Source organism: Larus michahellis, chromosome 12, assembly GCF_964199755.1.
Source record: "Larus michahellis chromosome 12, bLarMic1.1, whole genome shotgun sequence".
In the NCBI taxonomy this organism is placed as follows: domain Eukaryota; kingdom Metazoa; phylum Chordata; class Aves; order Charadriiformes; family Laridae; genus Larus; species Larus michahellis.
The window spans coordinates 11,959,047-11,977,773 of record NC_133907.1 but is presented as its reverse complement, the minus strand read 5'-3'; the positions used below and the strand labels follow the sequence as shown (position 1 = coordinate 11,977,773).

Genomic DNA, 18,727 nt, shown 5'->3' with positions numbered 1-18,727 from the left:
TGGCTGAGCATTGGAGGCTGCCTGTGCCGGGCTCCCCAGGAAAAGAAGGTTTTGTGTGCACCAGCCACACCGTCCCGGCATCTGCTCCGTGGGGCAAGGCTGGAGATGCTCAGGAACATGTACAACCTTTTCCAGCCTGCATGTTCATGGGAAACCAGAGTCACCTTGGGTAAATCGCCTCAGTTTCTCATTCTCGAGGTCTTCTGAGAGGTACCCTGCCTTCCTCCTCCTCCGTGCCCCACATCTGTGTGGGACCCTGGAGCTTTTGGCATCCCGGCAGGCTCAGAGGAATGCGAGGAGGACGCAGGCTCTCGCTGTCGTGCTGCCAGACAGGAAAAGCCAGCACAGAGCAGGTGAACGCTCACGCTCACACCCTGCAGTGGCTCCAGCTCTCCTGCCCCAGGATGAGATGAGGGAAACCACGTTCACAGTTTAAGCAAAAAAACAGGAGAACCAGACTTGGAGGCCAGGACTGCCCCATGCCCAGCTTGGTCTCTGCAGAGACCTACGGACATGTGTCTCTTTGGGGAAGACGCAAGTTTTCCGTAACCTTTTGTGTCCGTCCCAGGTGTAACCAGAGCACAGCGAAGTGGGGTTGTGAAACACGGCAGCCCCGAGGGACCGCAGGGACCTCCCCCAAACGCTGCTGCGGCGGGGTTTAGCTGCTCGGTGTGGTTCTCCGAAATACGGCAAGGGACATGGGGGCAGCGAGAGGAAACTTGGCAATGAGATGAGCACCATGACAGTGGGTTGTCCAAAAATATACATACACATACTATATATATATATGCATATGTGTGTTTTCCTAATGCATATCCTCATATACTCCGTAAGGCATGTGCATTTCCAGGGGGGAGGGAGCAGTATAAATGGATTTACCATACACGAGGAGGGCTGCCGTCTCGGAGAGGGGAAGGCAGTTCCCAGGGGGCTGTATGAATACGTGTGTTCTTTGAAATCCGCAATTCCTGTGGTGAGTTTTGTTCCCTGTAAGGACCCCTGGCTCATCTCAGTCCCTGGATTAAGATGCAGGTGGTCTTTAGGTCAGAGAGACTCTATTCCTCAACTGACAACTGCAGGGTTTTATTCTTCGAGAAGCGATAAATCCACAAAAATAAAATAAAATGAAAAAAACAACGTTCCCGCCTCCAGCTTCCTCCTGAATTGTCCTGCTGGGGTCATCAGCCCAGGAGCCAACGCAACGCCCCCAGCCAGGCGGCAGTGACACTGCTGCACCAGGGTTGGGACAGCTGCTGAGCATCGGGAGGCGAGTACCGTAACGGCAGAGTTACGGAAAAGTGGGGCCAACAAGGTTTAAAAAATAAAAAAAAAAAAAAGGGGGGGGGGTTGTAGCAGCTTTTAATTTATCTTTTCATTAAAAAAATTATCCCAAGAACTGTTGTCACATTGGAGCGAGTCTGTGTGATATAAGTTAATCCTGTCCTTCATGGGGAGGAGAAGCAGCACTTGGCGGCACGGCTAATGCTGCTTCCCCTCCGCCTGCTCTTCCAAGTGGCCGACCTGCTCTGCCAGCTCGGAGACCTTGGCTTGGCAGTCAAGCAGGTTGTCCTTCAGTCCTGTTATTTCCTGAGAGTGGGCAGCCAGGGTCCCGTTCATGTGGTCCATGTAATCCCACAGGCTGCCCGTGTGTTTCTCCAGTTCGTCCCGGATGCCATCCAGGCTTCCCGTGACGGCACCCAGCCTGCCGCAGACGCCCTCCACCCGAGCCACCCGGTCATCGAAGTGAGCAATCTCCCGCTGCAGGTCATGGGCCACGCTCTTACAGGAGCTCAGGTCGCTGACGATCCTGGCTTTGAGTCGCTCCAAGTCTCCCTTGAGGTTCAGGACACGACGGTTGCTGAAGAAGAGCTGGGAGCCTTGGTCGTTGACTTTCTCCTGGATGGAGTGGACCTCATCCTCAATTTTCCGCTCGTGCTCATCCAGCGAGGAGTTGACATGTGTCACGGTGTCCGAATATTGGGAGACGGAGTCCTTGAGCCCCGTCAGAGACTTGCTCACAGTGTTGAGGTTTATCTTTAGCAAGGTGATCTCCCCTTGCAAAGCCCCCGATGCTTCCTCCTCGATTCGCCGCTGGATCTCCAGGATGGTGGCGTTCAGCTTGCGCAGGAGGTCATAGTTGCTGTCCATCCGGAGGAGCAGGTCCTGGTTCTTGTTCTGGCAATCTTCGATCTCTGTCCGGAAGGTCTCCACGTCTTTGGAAGCGGAAGTGCAGCCCAGGGAACAAGTGCTCTCCAGCGTGATGAGGCGATTCTGTAACACATCCAGTGTCTCATCTGTGCGTTTTTTCATGCTGGCGAGTTCCCCCTCCAGCACGGGCACCACTGCTCCGTCCATGCCCACAGGAGAACTGACATTGTTCAGCTCCCCAACGATGGTCATGAACCTGTCCTCCAGGGTGTGCATTTTGTCTTCAAAGGCAGTCCTCATGCCATCCACCTCTGCCACCACCATGCCTCTCACGTTGTCCTCTATACCAGAGCAGCAGCTCCCCGTTTCTCTCTCTGTAGCATTGAGTCTGGCTTCCAGGTCCTCAAAGCGTCCTTCAAAAAGGTTTCCTAGGGTGACAGTAGAGATTTCTCCATCCAGCCGTGAATGCAGGTTCTTCTGTGACTCAGAGATGCTGTGAAGACCTTTCTCAAGGATGTTCATGCGATCAGTGAGGTAGTCCAGGTTGCTGCAGCAGCTTTCCACCACCGTCAGCCCTTGGATCTGGGTCTCCAGCTGGGAGATCTCTTTCTTGATCTCTAGCTCTTTCCCGTCCAGCGTCTGCTGCAGCCGCAGGTTGGCAGCTTTCTCCTCCTCGCACTGCTGCCGCACCTCTTGGATCCGGAAATCGCAAGTGGTCTGGATCTTCCCCAGCTTCTTCTCGAAGCCGTCAAGCAGCTCTCCGCGCAGGTTGCTCAGCCGTGTGTCCACATACTCCTCCAGCAGGTCAATGGAGGTGAGGGGTGAAGGCCGGGCTGACTCCAGAAGATGCTTGATCTGTCCATCGTGGTCCAGGACCATGCCACGAACCTCATGCAGCAAATCTGCCTTGGTTTTCAGCACGTCGCTTACCTCCGTCACTTTGGTCAGGATCTCCCCCACGGGAGGATATGTGGTGATGTCAGCTTTGTCCGCCACATCCACCAGGCCATCAGGAATGATGCCGAAGCCCACCATCGAGTCAGGCGTGCCCGGGCTGTTCATCAGGGAGCCGATCATCTTGGTGGTGTCCTCCTGGATGGCCAGCCGCAGGCGGTCCCCGAGGCCACTCACCATGGTGTGCAGGCTGTCGTAGGACTGGGAAAGGCGTCTCACCTCCTCCTCCAGACGATCCAGGCGGTCCCCGAAGAGGCCGGGCAACTTTCTGCCTGCACAGGGAAAGAAATAGGGAGAGCACAGTCAGGGTTGGTGCTCCTTTAACTTCCCTCCTTGGCTGTCTTCTAGATTTGAGTTCTTTCCCATACTAACTAACATTAGATCCTGCCTCCCTCTTATTGTTGTTTCAGCGAAATATCAGCCCACCCTTCCTCCTCTCTTTGACTTCTCTTCTTAAGCTGATCAGGAAACCCTCTTTTTTCTTGGGATCAAGCCCTCTGCTGCAAAGTTCAACAGCACGTGATGAGGACAGCCCAAGGGATCTTCATTGTGAGACACACCCTATCAACCCCAAAATTAATGGAAAAATGCTTTAAAGCAACGAGGAAAGGCAATTTCGAAGCAGCATGCTTTGAAAGAAACTAGATTAAAAAAGCGAGTGATCCTCAAAGCAATCAAATGTCAGGTCTCTGATCAGAAAGCAGGTCACCCACTGAAGGTTTTTTACATTCATGCCCTGTGCCAGAACAGAAAGAATGGAGAGGTTTGAGAGCATGGCGTGGTAACCTGGGGATGTGAAGCAGGAGCGAGGTCTCACCATACTGATTCTTCTTTGGTCCTGGAAACAGGTCAGGGTGGCTTTTTGGATGGGGAGGAAGTCTGGGGATCGGAAACATCTTTTGCCCAGGAGGCATTTTAGGGCTGGGATGTTGGGGCAGGAGGCCGGGTTGGTCGGTCGGGCTGTCATGGCATCCTTCTCCCATGAAGCCCGGGCAGCACCTCCAGGCCAGCTCGGTCACTGTCTTGTAGCCAATCTTGTACTTGGGTCTGAAGAATGTGCGATACCTTTCCAGGAGAGGAGAGGAAGAGAGAAGACAGTTTAGAGAAGCAACCTCAACATCAAGCAATAGAGAAGAGCGGGGCCATGGGTCCTGTTGGGTGTAGGACAGCTGGGGACATGGGAAAGCCTGGCTGAGACCCATGTGCTGCACCTGAAGACCATGATTCCCCTTCTCCAACAGCTCTGGCTGCACCATAGCCCAGTGTAGCATTACAGTGTCCATCCAGGGACACAGCTCATTAACCAGCACTCCAAAAACATGTGCCCACCCTCTCCAGGACTGGACCACGAAATGCAGGTGTGATAGCACATGGTGAGGGTAGAGTCCTCCCCAACAAGTTGGTAACACAACCAGACAAGCCTGAGAAACAGCCTCGGGGTGAGCAGAGACATTATTTACGTTATCTGTGGTTTCTGGAGAGCTTTTCTTTGTTTGTCGAATTTTTTTTAACCTGGGACTCCCATTGTTAGTTTAGAAAAGCAGCTATAAGTAAGTGTATTGCTCTGGTCTCTGGCCTGATAGATGACCACTGTGACAGACGGCACACAGTTTGGCAACTTTTGGCCCAGGAAAGCACATGATGAAATGAAATGATGGAAGTGATTCCAAGTTCAGATCACTTCCAAGCGGGGTCTGGGCTGTTTGTTGGGTGTGTTTTGCACTTTGAATTGACCTAGAGAATTTCCTAATGGGGTAAAAAATCCTCTTCTCAATTCTAATCCTGTCCTGAAGCCTCTGAGAGGGTTGCAGTACCTTTGGAAATGTATTTTCTCTATGTGTGGAGGGCATCATTTTGGTGGGAAGCCTAAGTGCCTTGGGCTGGCCTTGCAAGGGAGACCTTTGGCAGTGGGGCAGCAGAGCCCTGGCCCGGTTTACCGGGGTGATGCCATGGGGTGCGCACAGAAGAATGGCTCCTTACACCTCCTCCTGCCCCAGGCAGGGATGCCCTGGGAGGTTTCTCCATCACCACCTTGGACACTACAACACTGATCACCCCATATACAATAAACAAGGGTGGGAGCCCACCTCTTGGCCTGGTGGGACACTAACACCCTCCCTCTCTGCTCTCACTCTACTTGGGGTCCCCACCAGCCCAGCAGGGAGGACCCAGCAGCTCCCAGCTCTTTGGTGGCACCTTCCCATGAGGTGGCAGGGATGGGACAGGACCCTGCCAGCACCCGCGCTCCCCCCACCAGCCGAGCTGAGCTGAAGACAGCGTGTTTCTCACCACCTCTGAAACACCAATGCTTTGAACCCACCTTTTGGAAATTTCCAATCTGAATTTAGCGGGGCCTGAAAACCCTGAAGTTTGCTGTTTTGCAACAACACGTACAATCAGGCCCTTGTTCTTCCCCGGCACGTTCAGCAGAAGGTCTCGGAGGAGGAGGCACAACCATCCATGCTGCACAGAGGGGCTGCATACGGCACTTGCTCTTACCCAGTGGCTCGGGGCAGCACATGGGACCGAGCTCCATGTCCTCCCTGTCCCTGCCCGGGTCCTCAGTGTCCCCGGGCAATGCCACTGCCACGCGATTCCCAGCGCGACACAGCCACCTCCGTATGTACTGCAGGGCAGGAGGAGAGAGCAAACCCAAATCCGCTGTTCTTTGAATCACTTCAAAACTTCTCAACATCAACAATTTCCCAAAGGCACAGGACAGTTTCAGAACAAGCTCTTCTTTTTGTTATTCCTCTTCACAGACACTGCTGAGTTTCTGTGGCCTTTCCTTCTGTCTTAATGTGTAGAAACCTGCCTGGATGGACCATGAGAGGACACTGCTGCACCCAGCCACTGTCAGGGGATGAAGTGAGGATGAGGATGGCATCCAGAAGGCAAGGCACCTTCTCTGTGTTGCACTGGCCTCTGCAGAGGAGCCCGGAGCCCTTTGGCACCTCCGAAACATTCTCCCCCTGCTCCAAATGGTGATGAGGGGAAGTATTTATTGCAGCTGCACAAACATTAGCTGATGGCCCCAGCGTGTGAAGAAACCATGTTTCCCTCTCGTGCGCGGATGCAGCATCTGAGGCTGTGCTGAAAGTCCAGCTGCGGGTACGGCTGCTTTCAAAAAACACTCTGGTGTCACCCTGGTTTTGTCTGAAGGGCTGACAAGGGTGAGCATCGGACACTGCGGAGCTGGGAGAGGCTTTGGGGATCTCCTCCACGGGTACCAGCTGCCGCAGGATGTGCTGAAGTCCTCAGACGCCGCTAAAGCACTTGCAATGGGAGCAAGGAAGGAGCAGGTCAGCGAGTGGGTCCGACAGCCCGTCTCTGCCGGGAGAGGCTGGAGCTGAGCCCGTGGCACCGCCGGCATGTGGTGACTCCCAGCTGGTCACAGCACCGTGTGCCGTGCCACAGGAGGGGTACCAGGCTCCGATGAAAGCCCCTCTCAGCCTGGTTTTCCTCGGTGTTGGGCTCTGCTGCCCTCGGCAGCCTGGGGAGGATGCGGGAGCATGGAGCAGCATCCCCAGCAGAGCACGAAGCCCCAGTGTCCATCTTGCCCTGGCTCCAGATCCGTCTGCGGCTCCGGCATGGCGGGGTGTTTCCCTCCAGCACCGACGAGGTGGCAGAGAGTTTTGCCAATATTTTCCTGGGGCAGAAAGCCTTCAGCCATCTTCCTCTTCCTCTCAGTCAAGCTCTGGCCTAGCTGCCATCTTTCTGACAAATCGCAGGTCTTTAACGAAATCCTTCCCTGCACACGTGCACATGCACCCCCTTGGCTTCCCGTAATTTCCTGATTTATTTCTGACGAGGGATAGAGCTCCCTCTCCCTCCTGACAGATCCCACCTTGCCTCCTCCCAGCACCGCTGCCCTGTCACTGACTGCCTCACCCAGGAAAAGCCCCTCAGCCCTCTGGAAAACACGGGTCGATGGTCAGAAGGGTCAGCCCTTTCCACTGCTCTTTGGAAAACAGAGGTTGGTGGTCGGAAGGGTGGCACGGGGGCTCAGGAGCCTAAGAAGAGCTGCGACCCGAAGAAGGGAAGGGGAAGGGGAAGGAGAAGGGGAAGGGGAACGGGAAGGGGAAGGGGAACGGGAAGGGGAAGGGAGCCGTGCCCCGGCATCCCCCAGTACTCACAGCACTTTTCCCGGGCACTTGGGTCCCCAGCTGCACTTGTGGTACTCAGCCTTGACATAGCTCTCAGCCCCATCCTGCAGCGTGCACGTCACGTTGCGCTGCACCACGTAGGCGCAGTAGCTCCTAGGGGGAAGCACAGCGAGATACCGTCACCCCCTGTCCCAGAAGACAGCAGTGCCCCAGCTCTCCAACCAGTCCCCAGGCAGGTCTACCTGCCCTGCCTAACACTGCCATCAATGTCCTGGGAGGGTCAGCAGCTGGAGGGACCCCCCAGGCATCGCCCATCCCACCCACTGGCGACAGGGACAGCAGTGGAGCCCAGGGGAGTGGGGACAGAGCAAAGTTCCCCTGTGCCCAGCACGGCTGCTGGGCGCGCAGCCTTTTCCTCGGTCCAAGTGGCTCCAGGCATCTCTCCTCTGGGTTCCATCTCAACGTGAGGAGGAACTTCCTAACTTTGAGGGTGGCAGGGCACTGGCACAGGCTGCCCAGAGAGGTGGTGGAGTCTCCGTCTCTGGAGACATTCCAAACCCGCCTGGACGCATTCCTGTGAGACCTGCTCTAGGTGACCCTGCTCTGGCAGAAGATTGGACTAGATGATCTCCAGAGGTGCCTTCCAACCCCTGCCATTCTGTGATTCTGTGATTAAGGCGGTGCAGCTACACCCCTGTGCCCTCAACACAGCTCTGCTCAGCCTCGGGCAGTGCCTGCCCCGCAGTGTCACCCCGAGCTGGTGGCTGCCCCATCCTCCCCCAGCTATGGTCACTCCACAGTCTGGCCCTGCCTGAGAAACCAGTCTCGGTGCTGGAAACAAGCTGTGCCTTACGATATTTCACCAGCAATTTCACTGTCCGCAAGAAACCCAGAGCCCCCCCCAAGGAAGATCCGAGGTGCCACCATGCTGCAGGAGGCTGGGTTGGGTGCTGCAGCTGTCACTATCACAACCGCATTGTCACCAGTGCTGGGGTCACCCAGAGCCTCAGCCCTGGAGCTGGGCTGTGCTCAGCACAGCATGACCTGGGTGGTGAGACAGGCTGGGGGGACAAGCAGAACCCCACCAGCAATGGCATTTATGGGAACAGCATCCCAGAAATAGCTCCAGCAGTGTCTGGTAGGGGTGGTCCATCCTCCTGCACCTCCTGGAGTGCTGCCAGCATCAGGATCAAGACCAAAAGCCTTCAGATGTTGCTGTGGGTACTATCACACCCAGATCAAGTGTGATGCTACACTCAGCAGAGGGAGAGGCGATGCAGGCTGGACGCTCTGCGGGGCTGCAGCATCACAGCCCCCTCCACCATGGAGGCAGGGCCAGGACCCAGGTCCTGAGCTGGATGGGGCCTGGAAACCTCTTCAGATCCCTTGGATGGGTGGTGCAAGGAATGGAGTGTCTTCCCTCCTGCCATCACACCTGCAGCTGGGTGCCACAGGGTACCAGCCAGCTCTGGACACAGACCCTCTCCCAAGCCGAGCAGCAAAACCAGGCGCTGAGGCTGAGGTGGCTGGGAGGAAGGCTGGGTGGGAAGGATGCGGGAGTGCTGGTGGAACAGATGGAGGCCAAGGCTGTTCCAGCTGAAGGCAGGCCTGCCGGCAGGAGCAGATGGACTTGGTCCACAGGGGCAGAGACAGCAGGGATGTGCAGTGAGGCAGGGATTAAGAGCACAGGGAGGTGGCAGATGGAAGAGCGGGAGGAGTGGAGGGCACAGGCGAGCTGAGGCAGAGTCAGAGGGTCAGCAGGATGGAGCAGATGGGCCAGCGCGAGCTGCAGGTGTGGGGAGGTGTTCAGTGAGGCGGGAGGACCCAGCTCTCCCTGTGCGAGCTGGGATTGCTGCAGCTTGGCTGCCTGGCCACAGGCTGGGAAGCAGCCGGGGTCCCCCGGCATCGCCATCACACAGCCTGAGGAGAGCAGCCTCGGGGCTGACCAGGGAAACGAGCTGCGGGGCCTCAGCCCAGCTCTCACGGGCTTGGCGTGATGACGGTCTGGATGTTGTTGAGAGACCTCTGGCAGGTGCAGGCGAGGGAAGGGACTGGGACAGTCACGATGGAGCAGAAGGGTTTGGGGAGAACTGTGGTATCTCCTGTTTGGGGGAGTGAGCGTGTGCGTGTGTGCGCACAGACCCCCAGCCCCCTCACTGTCACCCTCTAGGGACGGAGCAGCGGAGCTCTGGCTCACACTGAGTGCTGAAAGATGGGTGAAGGAGGGACAAGCAGCGATGGCAAACACGTGAAGATAAAGTACGTCCCCCAGCCATGCCAAGACCCACTTTAAGCCCCCCAGTGCCCGGATTCAGAGGCCCTGAGCAGGCTCCTCCACCTCCAGCAGCCCGTGTGGGGCAGGAGCTCCCTTGGTGAAGCAGCAAGATGTGAGCAGGCTCATACATCCCAGCTCTCCCTGCTCCCTCCAGTAGGGACCCCCCCACCCCCAGCGCATCCCCCTTGCTGCCCCCAGGAACGGCACCAGCACCTCCACCCTGTTCCCCCGCCCAGGGATCTCTTTCCTCCCCTGGGATGGGCACCGCAACTCCCGGCAGCGACCGGCATTGCCAGCGGCTCTGCCCTGGCCAGGCTCAGAGCAAGTGCCGGGATCCGAGCAGCTCCCCGCTCCTCCAGAAGTGAGTCATTTATCCGCGCACAGGGCCACGCGAAAGCAAAGGCCAGCCACTTTTCTTAGCTGGAGGGAAGGGAGATCATGCGTGCGTGTGCCTGTGGAAATTTAGAATCACTGCCTATCCATAAATCCAGGATCCACTAACAAACACACTGCAAACCCCTCTGTAAGTAAGCTAGTAGCCAACACGGGCAGATCTACTAGCCACTACTAATACATACTGCTTGCCTGTGACTGCTTGGGTTAGGGTTGTTCTGGCTTGCTCCTTCTCAGAAACCCCTTTCCTTCTCACCCACCTGTGGCTAGCAGTTTTATAGCTCCAGCCTGATGTTTTAAGAGTGAGCAGCTGGAAAATGTTACGGGTTTTGGAAAGCTCTCACTGGCACTGCCAGTATTGTTCGTCTCGAATATTACTTTATTCATTTCAGCTTGTTCCTAACACCACATTCTCCCCTTTTCAAAGCCCGACAGAAACGGTTCTAGCAAACAAGCGGGGAGGGAAGCAAGCCCCCCACCAATGTAACAGCCTTTTTGCAATTGAATGGAAAAAGTCTATAGTATTGTATGTGTAAAGCCTGCATTCCTCATCTGCCTGAGCTTTCCAGGTTACTTGAAAACATATTTAAACTCTGGTAAGTCTGTGCTTTACAAGCAAAGGGGCAAATTTCAGGCGTAGCTCTGTGCCCTGCCATCCTCCCCTCCCGCACTCCACACCCCCGCGCCCATGTCATGCAGAACAGGTACATGCACATGAACGGAACCTGTATATGAACATAAACACACACGTGCATCCCCCTCCCCACCACCCCCCCGTCCCTGTCCCACAGGGGACGGCAGCACGCGTGTCCTCCCCCCGCACGCAGCCCACCCCCTCCTGGAAACACAACCCCGCATCCTCCTGCGCTAAGCGCCCCCCCCCCAGCCTCACCGTACACGGAGGGGGTGCAGCGGGACACACGGACACCCCTGCCCTGCCCGCCAGCGCCTGGCCAGTACCCGGGGCAAGGGATGCCGGTGGGCGGTACCCATGGGATGCCCGCGGCCGAGCCCCGGGAGATGGTACCCACGATGGGTACGAGGGGGTTGGGTACCCACCAAGGGGTGCCCGCGGCAACCGATCCCCAGGGGATGCTGCCTGCTGAGCCCAGACGTGTTGCCGGTACCCGCGGTCTGTGCCCGGTAAGGGATGCCCGACGGCGGGCGGTGCCCGAAAAGCCCCGCCGTGCAGCCCGGTAGCCAAAGACCGATGCCCGGGGGTGTTGCCGGTTCCCGGTGCCCCCCCGGCTCGGTTGCGCGGCCGCGGACGGAGGCGCGTAGAGGGTGGCTTACTTGTGCTTGCCCACGGGCTTGCCGGGGCCGAGCTGCGGGCTGGAACCGGCCGTGTAGAGGCTGTACCTGCCGCCGTAGGGCAGAGGGGCGGCGGGGGGGTAGAAGGCACCCTTGGCGTCGGCGAGGACCAGCAGAGTCCCTAGGGAGAGGCAAGCGAGCAGAGCTCCGCGGCGGCGCAGCGTCCGCTCCCGCCTCATGGTCCCGGGCCCGGCGGTGCTGGTGGCGGAGGAGCGGGACGGGGCGGTCGCGGGTCCCGGCTGCCCAAGGGACCGGGGGACCCCCCGCTGCCCCTGCCCTGCCCTGCCCGGCGGCACACGCTGCTCCACCGCCCGACCGACCCCTTTTGTACCGCGGCGGCGGGGGCGGACCGCGCTCCTCCTCCCGCCCTCCCACAGCCGCCGACCCCCGGCCCCCCCACGGGGGCCGGGGGTCGGCGGCTGTGGGAGGGCGGGAGGAGGAGCGCGGTCCCGTCCCCCCCCCCCCCCCCCCGACATCCCCCCGACATCCCCCCCTTCCATCCAGCATCACCTGGGTTTTGCGGGAAGAAGAGGGAAGCGGCACCGTTTTGGAGCCGGCATCAGCCCTCCCCAGTAGATTTAGGCTTCGGTTCCAGGCTCCGGGAAAGAGGTGGGAATTCCTTGCCTTTCCCCGCGGAGCCATGGATCTTCCCACAGCCAAGTGTGTTTTCCTCCTAGGTGGCTTTGGAAGGCAGGTTTGGGTCTCTTACCCCTCCTGAATGCTGCAGAGATCCCCGCTAACCTGCACCCCGATGTCCCCACCTGCAGGTGACCCATAGCAGCGGGGGCTGGGTGGTAAGCACCCCACCCTGCCCTGAGAACGCTTCCCAGGCACCACACCATTAACCGCAGTGGTGTAAAACCCCTTGTGTGAGCCACACAAGATTTGCTGTTGGGTGAAGGAGAGAGGACACCCCCCGGGGCACTGGACCGTTTGGGAGGAGGGTAACATCCCTAGTGCAACCCAGTGGAAGGTCAACTTGCAGCCCTGCAGAGTTGACACCATGCCAGGGAGCAGGAGATTTTGTCACATAGGTAGAACCTGGGCTGAGCACCCCATTGTCCCTGGGACACTTGCACCCTTGGGCATCCCACCAAGACCACACCAGGGTTTGATGAGGCCCCTGCCTTGGCTGGCAGAGGCCAGCACCAAGTCAGCCAGGGCAGGGAAGCACCACGGCAAGGTGTGCAATGCTTCTCTGAAACTCTTGGAGGAAAACAAGAAGCGGCTGAGAAAGGATGGCTGGGTGGAATCACAAATGCAGGAGTGAAACCTGCTGCCAGGGGAAGGAGGCATCAAGGCTTGGGCTGACGCTGAGACAGAGATGATAAGATATGGACACAAACGGCCTTTTTCAGTTAAAAGGAGCCTTTGGCTCGGTCTGAGGTGAATACAGAAACATTAGCAGGAGAAATAAAATCCATAGGAGAGCCGTGCCCGGGGAGGCAGGCTGGAAAGACCAGGCAGAAAACCAAGAGGAAGAGGAGGAAGCCTGTGTAATGAACCAGCGCATCCTCTCAAGCGGCTCCCGCCTCTCAGTTCAAGTTGCTGCAGGGTGTTGCTGTGAGCCGCCATGCGCTTGTCAGGCTGCACCCCAGAGGTGTCTGCGTTATGGTTTTTACATGGTATATTTGGCAGCTCATGAAGCACTTCTCCTCCAGCTGGTGCATCGGATTGTTCCACTCTGCTGGGATGCTGCAGGAGGGATGGTCTACGAGCAACTCTATAAAAACAAACAAAAGTCGACCGAGCCTGCATGGTTTAATGCTGGATGCCAAAGTCGAGAACTAACCTTGCGCACAGCCTTAATTTTTTTTTCCCCTGTACGCAGGGAGTATGAGCCAGTTTTAATAACAGCGTGCTGCACGTGTGTGTCTGAGGCCTCGGGAAAAAAACATCTGGTGTTGCACGGTTTCAGAAAAAGCCCTTGGTCCTGGCCTTCAGGCCCGTGCTGCGATCAATGGGCACGACAGGGCAGAGTCAAGAGTGCTCTCTCCTCGCCAGCCTGGCTGTGAAAGGGAAGGCGGTGGGAGCCATTGCACTTGTGTGGGTGCATGTGTGCATCCGTCCGCCCGTCCCTGCCGTCCAACCCCACTTCTGAAGCTCCAGGTCGCTTTCTGCCAGATTCCATAGCGAGGTAGCATCCTCAGAGAGACCAAATCCCGTTTTGTTGTTCTATTGGCTAATTGTTTTATGAAAAAAGGCATCTGGGCAGACAAGAGAGTGCCAAACTTTGGTCCTTACCGAGGAAATGGATTCATCATCAACTCTATTATAAGACATCAAAGAATCCACACGGGGGAGAGCCATTATGAGTGCCCCAAACCATGGGAAAAACCCTCATGTGCCTTATTAGCCGTGAGATAATCCAACCATGAGACACGGAGCGGCGAGAAACTGGGATTCGTTAAGTTGCACTTCTCAGGGAGCAGCTCGGGTTTGACTCTCTGAGGCTCAGCCACGCTGCTGCTGGTCCCCACCACACCGCGAGCCCCGACCAGGCACAGGAGGGTGCCCATGTGGGACCTGGCACGTCATCCTGCGTTGGAGAAGTGCTCTTTGGGAGAAGAAACAGGAGACTCCTTCCTACCAGGGCATCCTCCTGACATGGGCATGTCCCAGGGGTTAACAGAGAAGATGACAAGCCCCATCTCACAGAGCTGTGAAGCACACGCTGAGCACCAAGGTCTCCAGCAGAATGGAAGGGCTTTGCCACCCAGAACTGCTGCTGAAAGGCTCTGCAGACCTGCTCGCTGGTAACCTTTGGGTGAGGGAGCACCAGCCCCTGGTGCCTCCTAGAGGAAAGCCCTGCTTTCCCTCCTGGCCTTGGCTGGAGAGTGAAGGGGATCAGATGAGAGCTGCTGGTGATGATCAAATCTGGATGCTGGCCAAACCCGAGACCCTACCAAGGGACTGCCACAGGGTTGCCCGACCTGTGAGGCTGTATCCATCAGTGTCCCGGTGTGAGCACCTCCTGCAACAGCTCAGCATGTGACTAGAGTGCTTGTTTCTCCACCTGGACTGCCAGGAGTTAATTATTTGGGTTACACTTCTCACCCCTGCACAGCTATGCTGCAAGCCAGCCCAGGAATGAATAGGTAGAAGTTTTTCTCTACAGCAGAGATTTGGTCAAAAAACAGGGACATTGTGCAGGACCCAGGAGGGACCCAGAACCAGGAGCTCAGCTGGAGGAGATGAGAGTAGGAGCAGAGGTACTACAGGCAGCTCTTCCCCTGCTCCATCTCCCAGGGAGGGCCGGGTGACCCACCGTGAGGCTAATTTCACGAGCGGATGACACCAAACAGTGACCCGTTCTGCTTCACATGCTTTTTAATTAACACCTGCGTGGCCTCATCAGCTGAATAGTTGCTTCCCTTCATGGGTCAACAAGCCAGCAGCCTCTGACCTCCCATTCCCACCTGGGCACGATGCTCAGTGCCTGCACAGGGCGCAGGGGGTGTGCGCTCTTGCACCCCCAAACCCTCCCGCGGGCCGGCGCAGCAATAGGAAAAGTGATAGGACAGTCCAGGGCCTCTTCAGCTCTGCTTGCTCTTGGCCAGGACCAGCCTTGTCCACACTAATCCTCAGCTTTAAATAGGTACCGCTGCTGGAAGGGCACCGGCCACGCTGGGCAGGGTGGGATGCACTGGGCGCAGTGGTAAGAGGGCGGTTGAGTTGCCCTCTGTGTTGCCATGGGAGAGGAGCAGATTCCAGCAAGGGAAATTTAAGTTGGGTATTAATAATAAAAAAAAAATATCTGGTAGTAAAATGAATATAGCCCTGGAGAAGACTGTATTGAGCCATCTGGAGATTTTAAAGGAAAGGTTAGGTAAAAAAAAAAATATCTGTCAGGACCAATTTGGGGTAGGGAAATGGATTGGATGTCTTCCCAAGATCTCTCCCAGCCTGGGTTTTTTTCCGAGTACAAATTCATTTCCCAAAGTGGCAAGGCAAGAGAGCAGCTCAATTTAGAGGCAGAGTTTCTCCCTCATGATTCCCAGTGGATCAAAGGCATTCCTCGAATTGGCACTCGCAGAGGCCTTTTCCCTTGGCAGCGGGTCTGTGTCTGTGAGAGAGGGAGCCTTCTGGAAAGCCCGGCTTTCCCAGGTGCAGGTCCAACAGGATCCACCCAGCGCTCGCTCTGCTGTTTCAGAATCCCTGGGAAGACACCGCAGATATCCCACGGCTGCTTCCCCTTCCCTGTGGAGGAACAGGGACACTGAGTTGCCCAAACTGTCAAGCAAGATGCACATCCCAAATGCCATAGTCCAAATGCCAGTGGGATGCCAGTCCAAGGAGAGCAGTGACACCAGCAGGGCCGGGATTTCTCCAGATGCTCCAGTTCCCAGCTAAAACTGAGCTCAAGGAAGCCCAGCATAGTCATGGCTCAGCTCCAGCACTGGAAGCTCTTGCTGGCTCCCAGCACACGCTTCTGCCACATCCCAGCTCCATGCTGGGCATGGACCACTTCTCCCGTTGGCCTCAATGGGAAGGAGATGCAGGTGAGTAGGCAGGAGGCATCCCTGGTCCGGCCGGTGGCATCAGAAACCCAGGCAAAGTCACAACATCTGCCTTGTTTGGAGGTTGCCGAGGTTTTGTTCTGAATGAGACCCTGGCCCCGCTCCCAAGGGGTGGGACTGCAGTGTGTGCGTCCCCCAAGCCATGGGGCTGGGGGCACCTGGGTTTGCCCAGGCTCCGGAGGAAGCTGCGGCCGGGGGCTGAGAACAAACTCCCTTTCTTCGTGGGAAAGTGTAGTGACTTGAAGTGGTCAGACAGCCTTATCTCTGGTTTCGAAAGCCACACGCTGATCATTTGTCAAGATTAGCGCGTGCGGTAGAAGGGATGGAGCTGTTCCAAATCCGTGCTCACATCTCTTCCCTGGGCTCAAGGCCATTCATAAAAATGCCAGAGCAGCGGCGGCGGCAGCAGGCAGCACATACTGGGGCTGTGGTTTGGGGAGGATGAGGAGGGGTCAACCGCAGGTTACACAAGCTCTGAGCGGGGAGAAGAATACACAGGTTGCTTTATTTATATATCCGTTAGCGTCCTTCCTTCAGGAAAATGCACAAGAAGGCTGGCAGGGGAGATTTAGGAAGGGCAAGAGGCAGGCAGGAGGTCCTTTGTGTGGGACAGGGGTGATGTGCTTTAACAAAACCTTTCCCAGCCGTGCCATGACTCCGGGGATGAGAGAATTAACGGCAACAGCCGTGGAGATGGAGCAGGAGTGGTCTCCAGGGGCTGTCCCAGCTGGATTCAGCAGCACACGGATGCAGGGTGGAGAAGATGAAGAGCGATGAAGAGAGGAGGTGACACCCTCCCAGTAAACCCCAGCATGTTGATGGCGGGACACTGGGGACCTGGCTGGACCTAGGCTTTGTGCTGGGGCCGGGGCTGGCCCTATAGCCCCCAGGGGGGAGCAGCCCAGGTCTCAGCTGGTCCCCGTCAGCCCGGGCTCAGCTGAGCAGGAGCCTGGGGATGCTGTAAAAGGCTGGGGGAGGAGCAGGCAGGGGCTGTGTGTTTCTGCAGCTGGGCTACAAGAGAAGAGGCTCCTCCGCAGGCAGGTACAGATCTGGGGGGAGCAGGGGGTTCTTTATTACAAAAAAAGAAGTTTGTCAGCTCCTGCAAGGATATCTCTGAAGCCCAGGGAAGGTGGTAGGGGAGGAAAATGCCTTCAGGGTGGGGGCTTGAGGCTGGGTCAGGCACAGGGCGGGAGCAGGGTTTGAGTTGCGCACTGGGAAAGAAGGTACTGGTGCAGCTGGGAAGCTTTTGCAGGAGGGTCCTTCCAGCACAAATGCTTGCAGAGAGGTACGTGTGCTTCCTGGCTTGGCTGGAGAGAGCTCTGGCAGTAGATCATGGGCTTGTTCAGCCTGGCTGAGACCACGGGGTGGGGGGGGGTCCCTGGTCCAACCTGCTTGAAGCAGGGTCAGGTATGGGATCAGGTGCCTCAGCTGCTCATCTCATGGTTCCAGGAGAGGGGTTTGGTGGCAGATCATCCCCCAACACTGACATGTTATCCTACAAACCCTGTTGTTGGCAGTGCCTGAGGAGCCCTGGCTTTGGGGGAATTGCACGGTTTCAGGGCTACCTGCTGGCCTGACCTGCAGCCAGGTGTGCTTGGGGCTTCTAAAGCAGCTCAGTGTCGCATCCCAGCTGGTGCATGCCCCAACGCTGCAGAGAGGTTGTCTTCTGCAGAAGCTGACCTCATGTGCTACCAAAATAATTCGCTCATTTCCACACTGTTGCAATAGTTCAGCACTTGTGCTTCAGATGGTCCTTCCCACCTCTCCTAAATGAAGGCTTTTCTGCAGGTGCAAGAAACTCTTGGGTTTCTTGCTTGGCCAGGTCCTTTGCAGAGCTGTTCCTCTGGCTTTCGGGAAGATCCATGTTCTTCCTTGTCTGCACGTCCAGCTGGGCCAACTTTGGCCTTTCCTGGGAACAGCATGATGGCAGCAACCCAGGGATTTAGCCACAAAACCTCTGCTCGGTGACCTCATTGCTGCGCGCAGTGGAAGAAAAACACCACAAGAGCGGAAAGAAAGTACTTTTCCTTTGGGACCTGGGGAATATTGGAGGACATTAGTACAAATGGACCTCCTTGCTGATTTTTTTTTTTTTTTAAGTCACCCAACAACAAGGCATAGTTGAGCTAATTGTAACCTCTGACACTCCTGCAAAGCACAGAGATTGCCTGGCATCGAGGTGCTGGGATGCCTGGGAGGGCTGGCTGCCCCTGGGTGCCTGGTTCCTGCAGGTGAGATGAAGGATAATAACCCAGGCAGGGAGTTGGATCTGCTGGGGTGACTCCAGAAAGAGAGATGGACCTGGGAGATGGCTTTGGAGACAGGTTTCCCTGCACATGGCGGGCCTGAGTAGGCAACGACCAAGTGTGGAGGCTGCTGCAGGGCTCTGCGTGGAGGCAGCCTGAGAGTTGTCCTCTGTCTCCACCGTCTCCTGCATTTTGGGGGCAGGAGCCACATAGAGCCTTACTGGCTGCTCCAACAGCCTGCCTGGATGAGGACTCAGGGAAAAATATGTGTCTCTGGGATGGGTGGTGGAAGGCAGCCCTACAAGCCTACCTGGGACAAGTTATCCTACGCACCCAGTTCTCTGGTTTGTGCCTATTTTGGCCTTGCCATGTCCATTTTGCCCACAGATGGGGTTCTGGGGCAGAAAGGAGGTTTCCCACACCTTGAGGCTGCTTGCTCCAAGCCATGGCCAGCACGGCTCCTGCGTGTCCCCGAGCACCGGGTGACTTCTAGAGAGATCAATGTGGCAACAGCTGGGCTGAAACCCTGCCATTACCCATGCTGTTTGAGGCAGGGGGATGAAGGGAAGTTATTTTTGGGTCCGAAGAGGGGCACTTCATGCCCCTTTGCTGCCCCGTCCTCTGAGGTGACCCCCCAGGCACACGTGTAGGGCGTGCGATGGAGAACGGCCATAAATAACGGGCAGTTATTTATGCACAGGCAAAGGAGCGGGGAAGAAAGTGTAACTGATACCAGCTTGGGCTCCTTCCAGACCTGCTTGGAGCTGGGACCTC

General features: G+C 56.8%; 1 protein-coding gene across 1 annotated transcript; it reads right to left on the bottom strand.

The window, feature by feature from the left end:
• Positions 1-1,346: 1,346 nt before the first annotated feature.
• Positions 1,347-11,448, bottom strand: EMILIN3 (elastin microfibril interfacer 3). The gene is made up of 4 exons (XM_074605371.1): positions 11,170-11,448; positions 7,239-7,361; positions 3,920-4,167; positions 1,347-3,374 (listed from the first exon to the last, which is right to left on the bottom strand). The coding sequence occupies exons 1-4, from the start codon at positions 11,364-11,366 to the stop codon at positions 1,480-1,482; spliced, it is 2,463 nt and encodes an 820-aa protein (XP_074461472.1). The 5' UTR covers positions 11,367-11,448; the 3' UTR covers positions 1,347-1,479.
• Between the last annotated feature and the right edge of the window lie 7,279 nt (positions 11,449-18,727).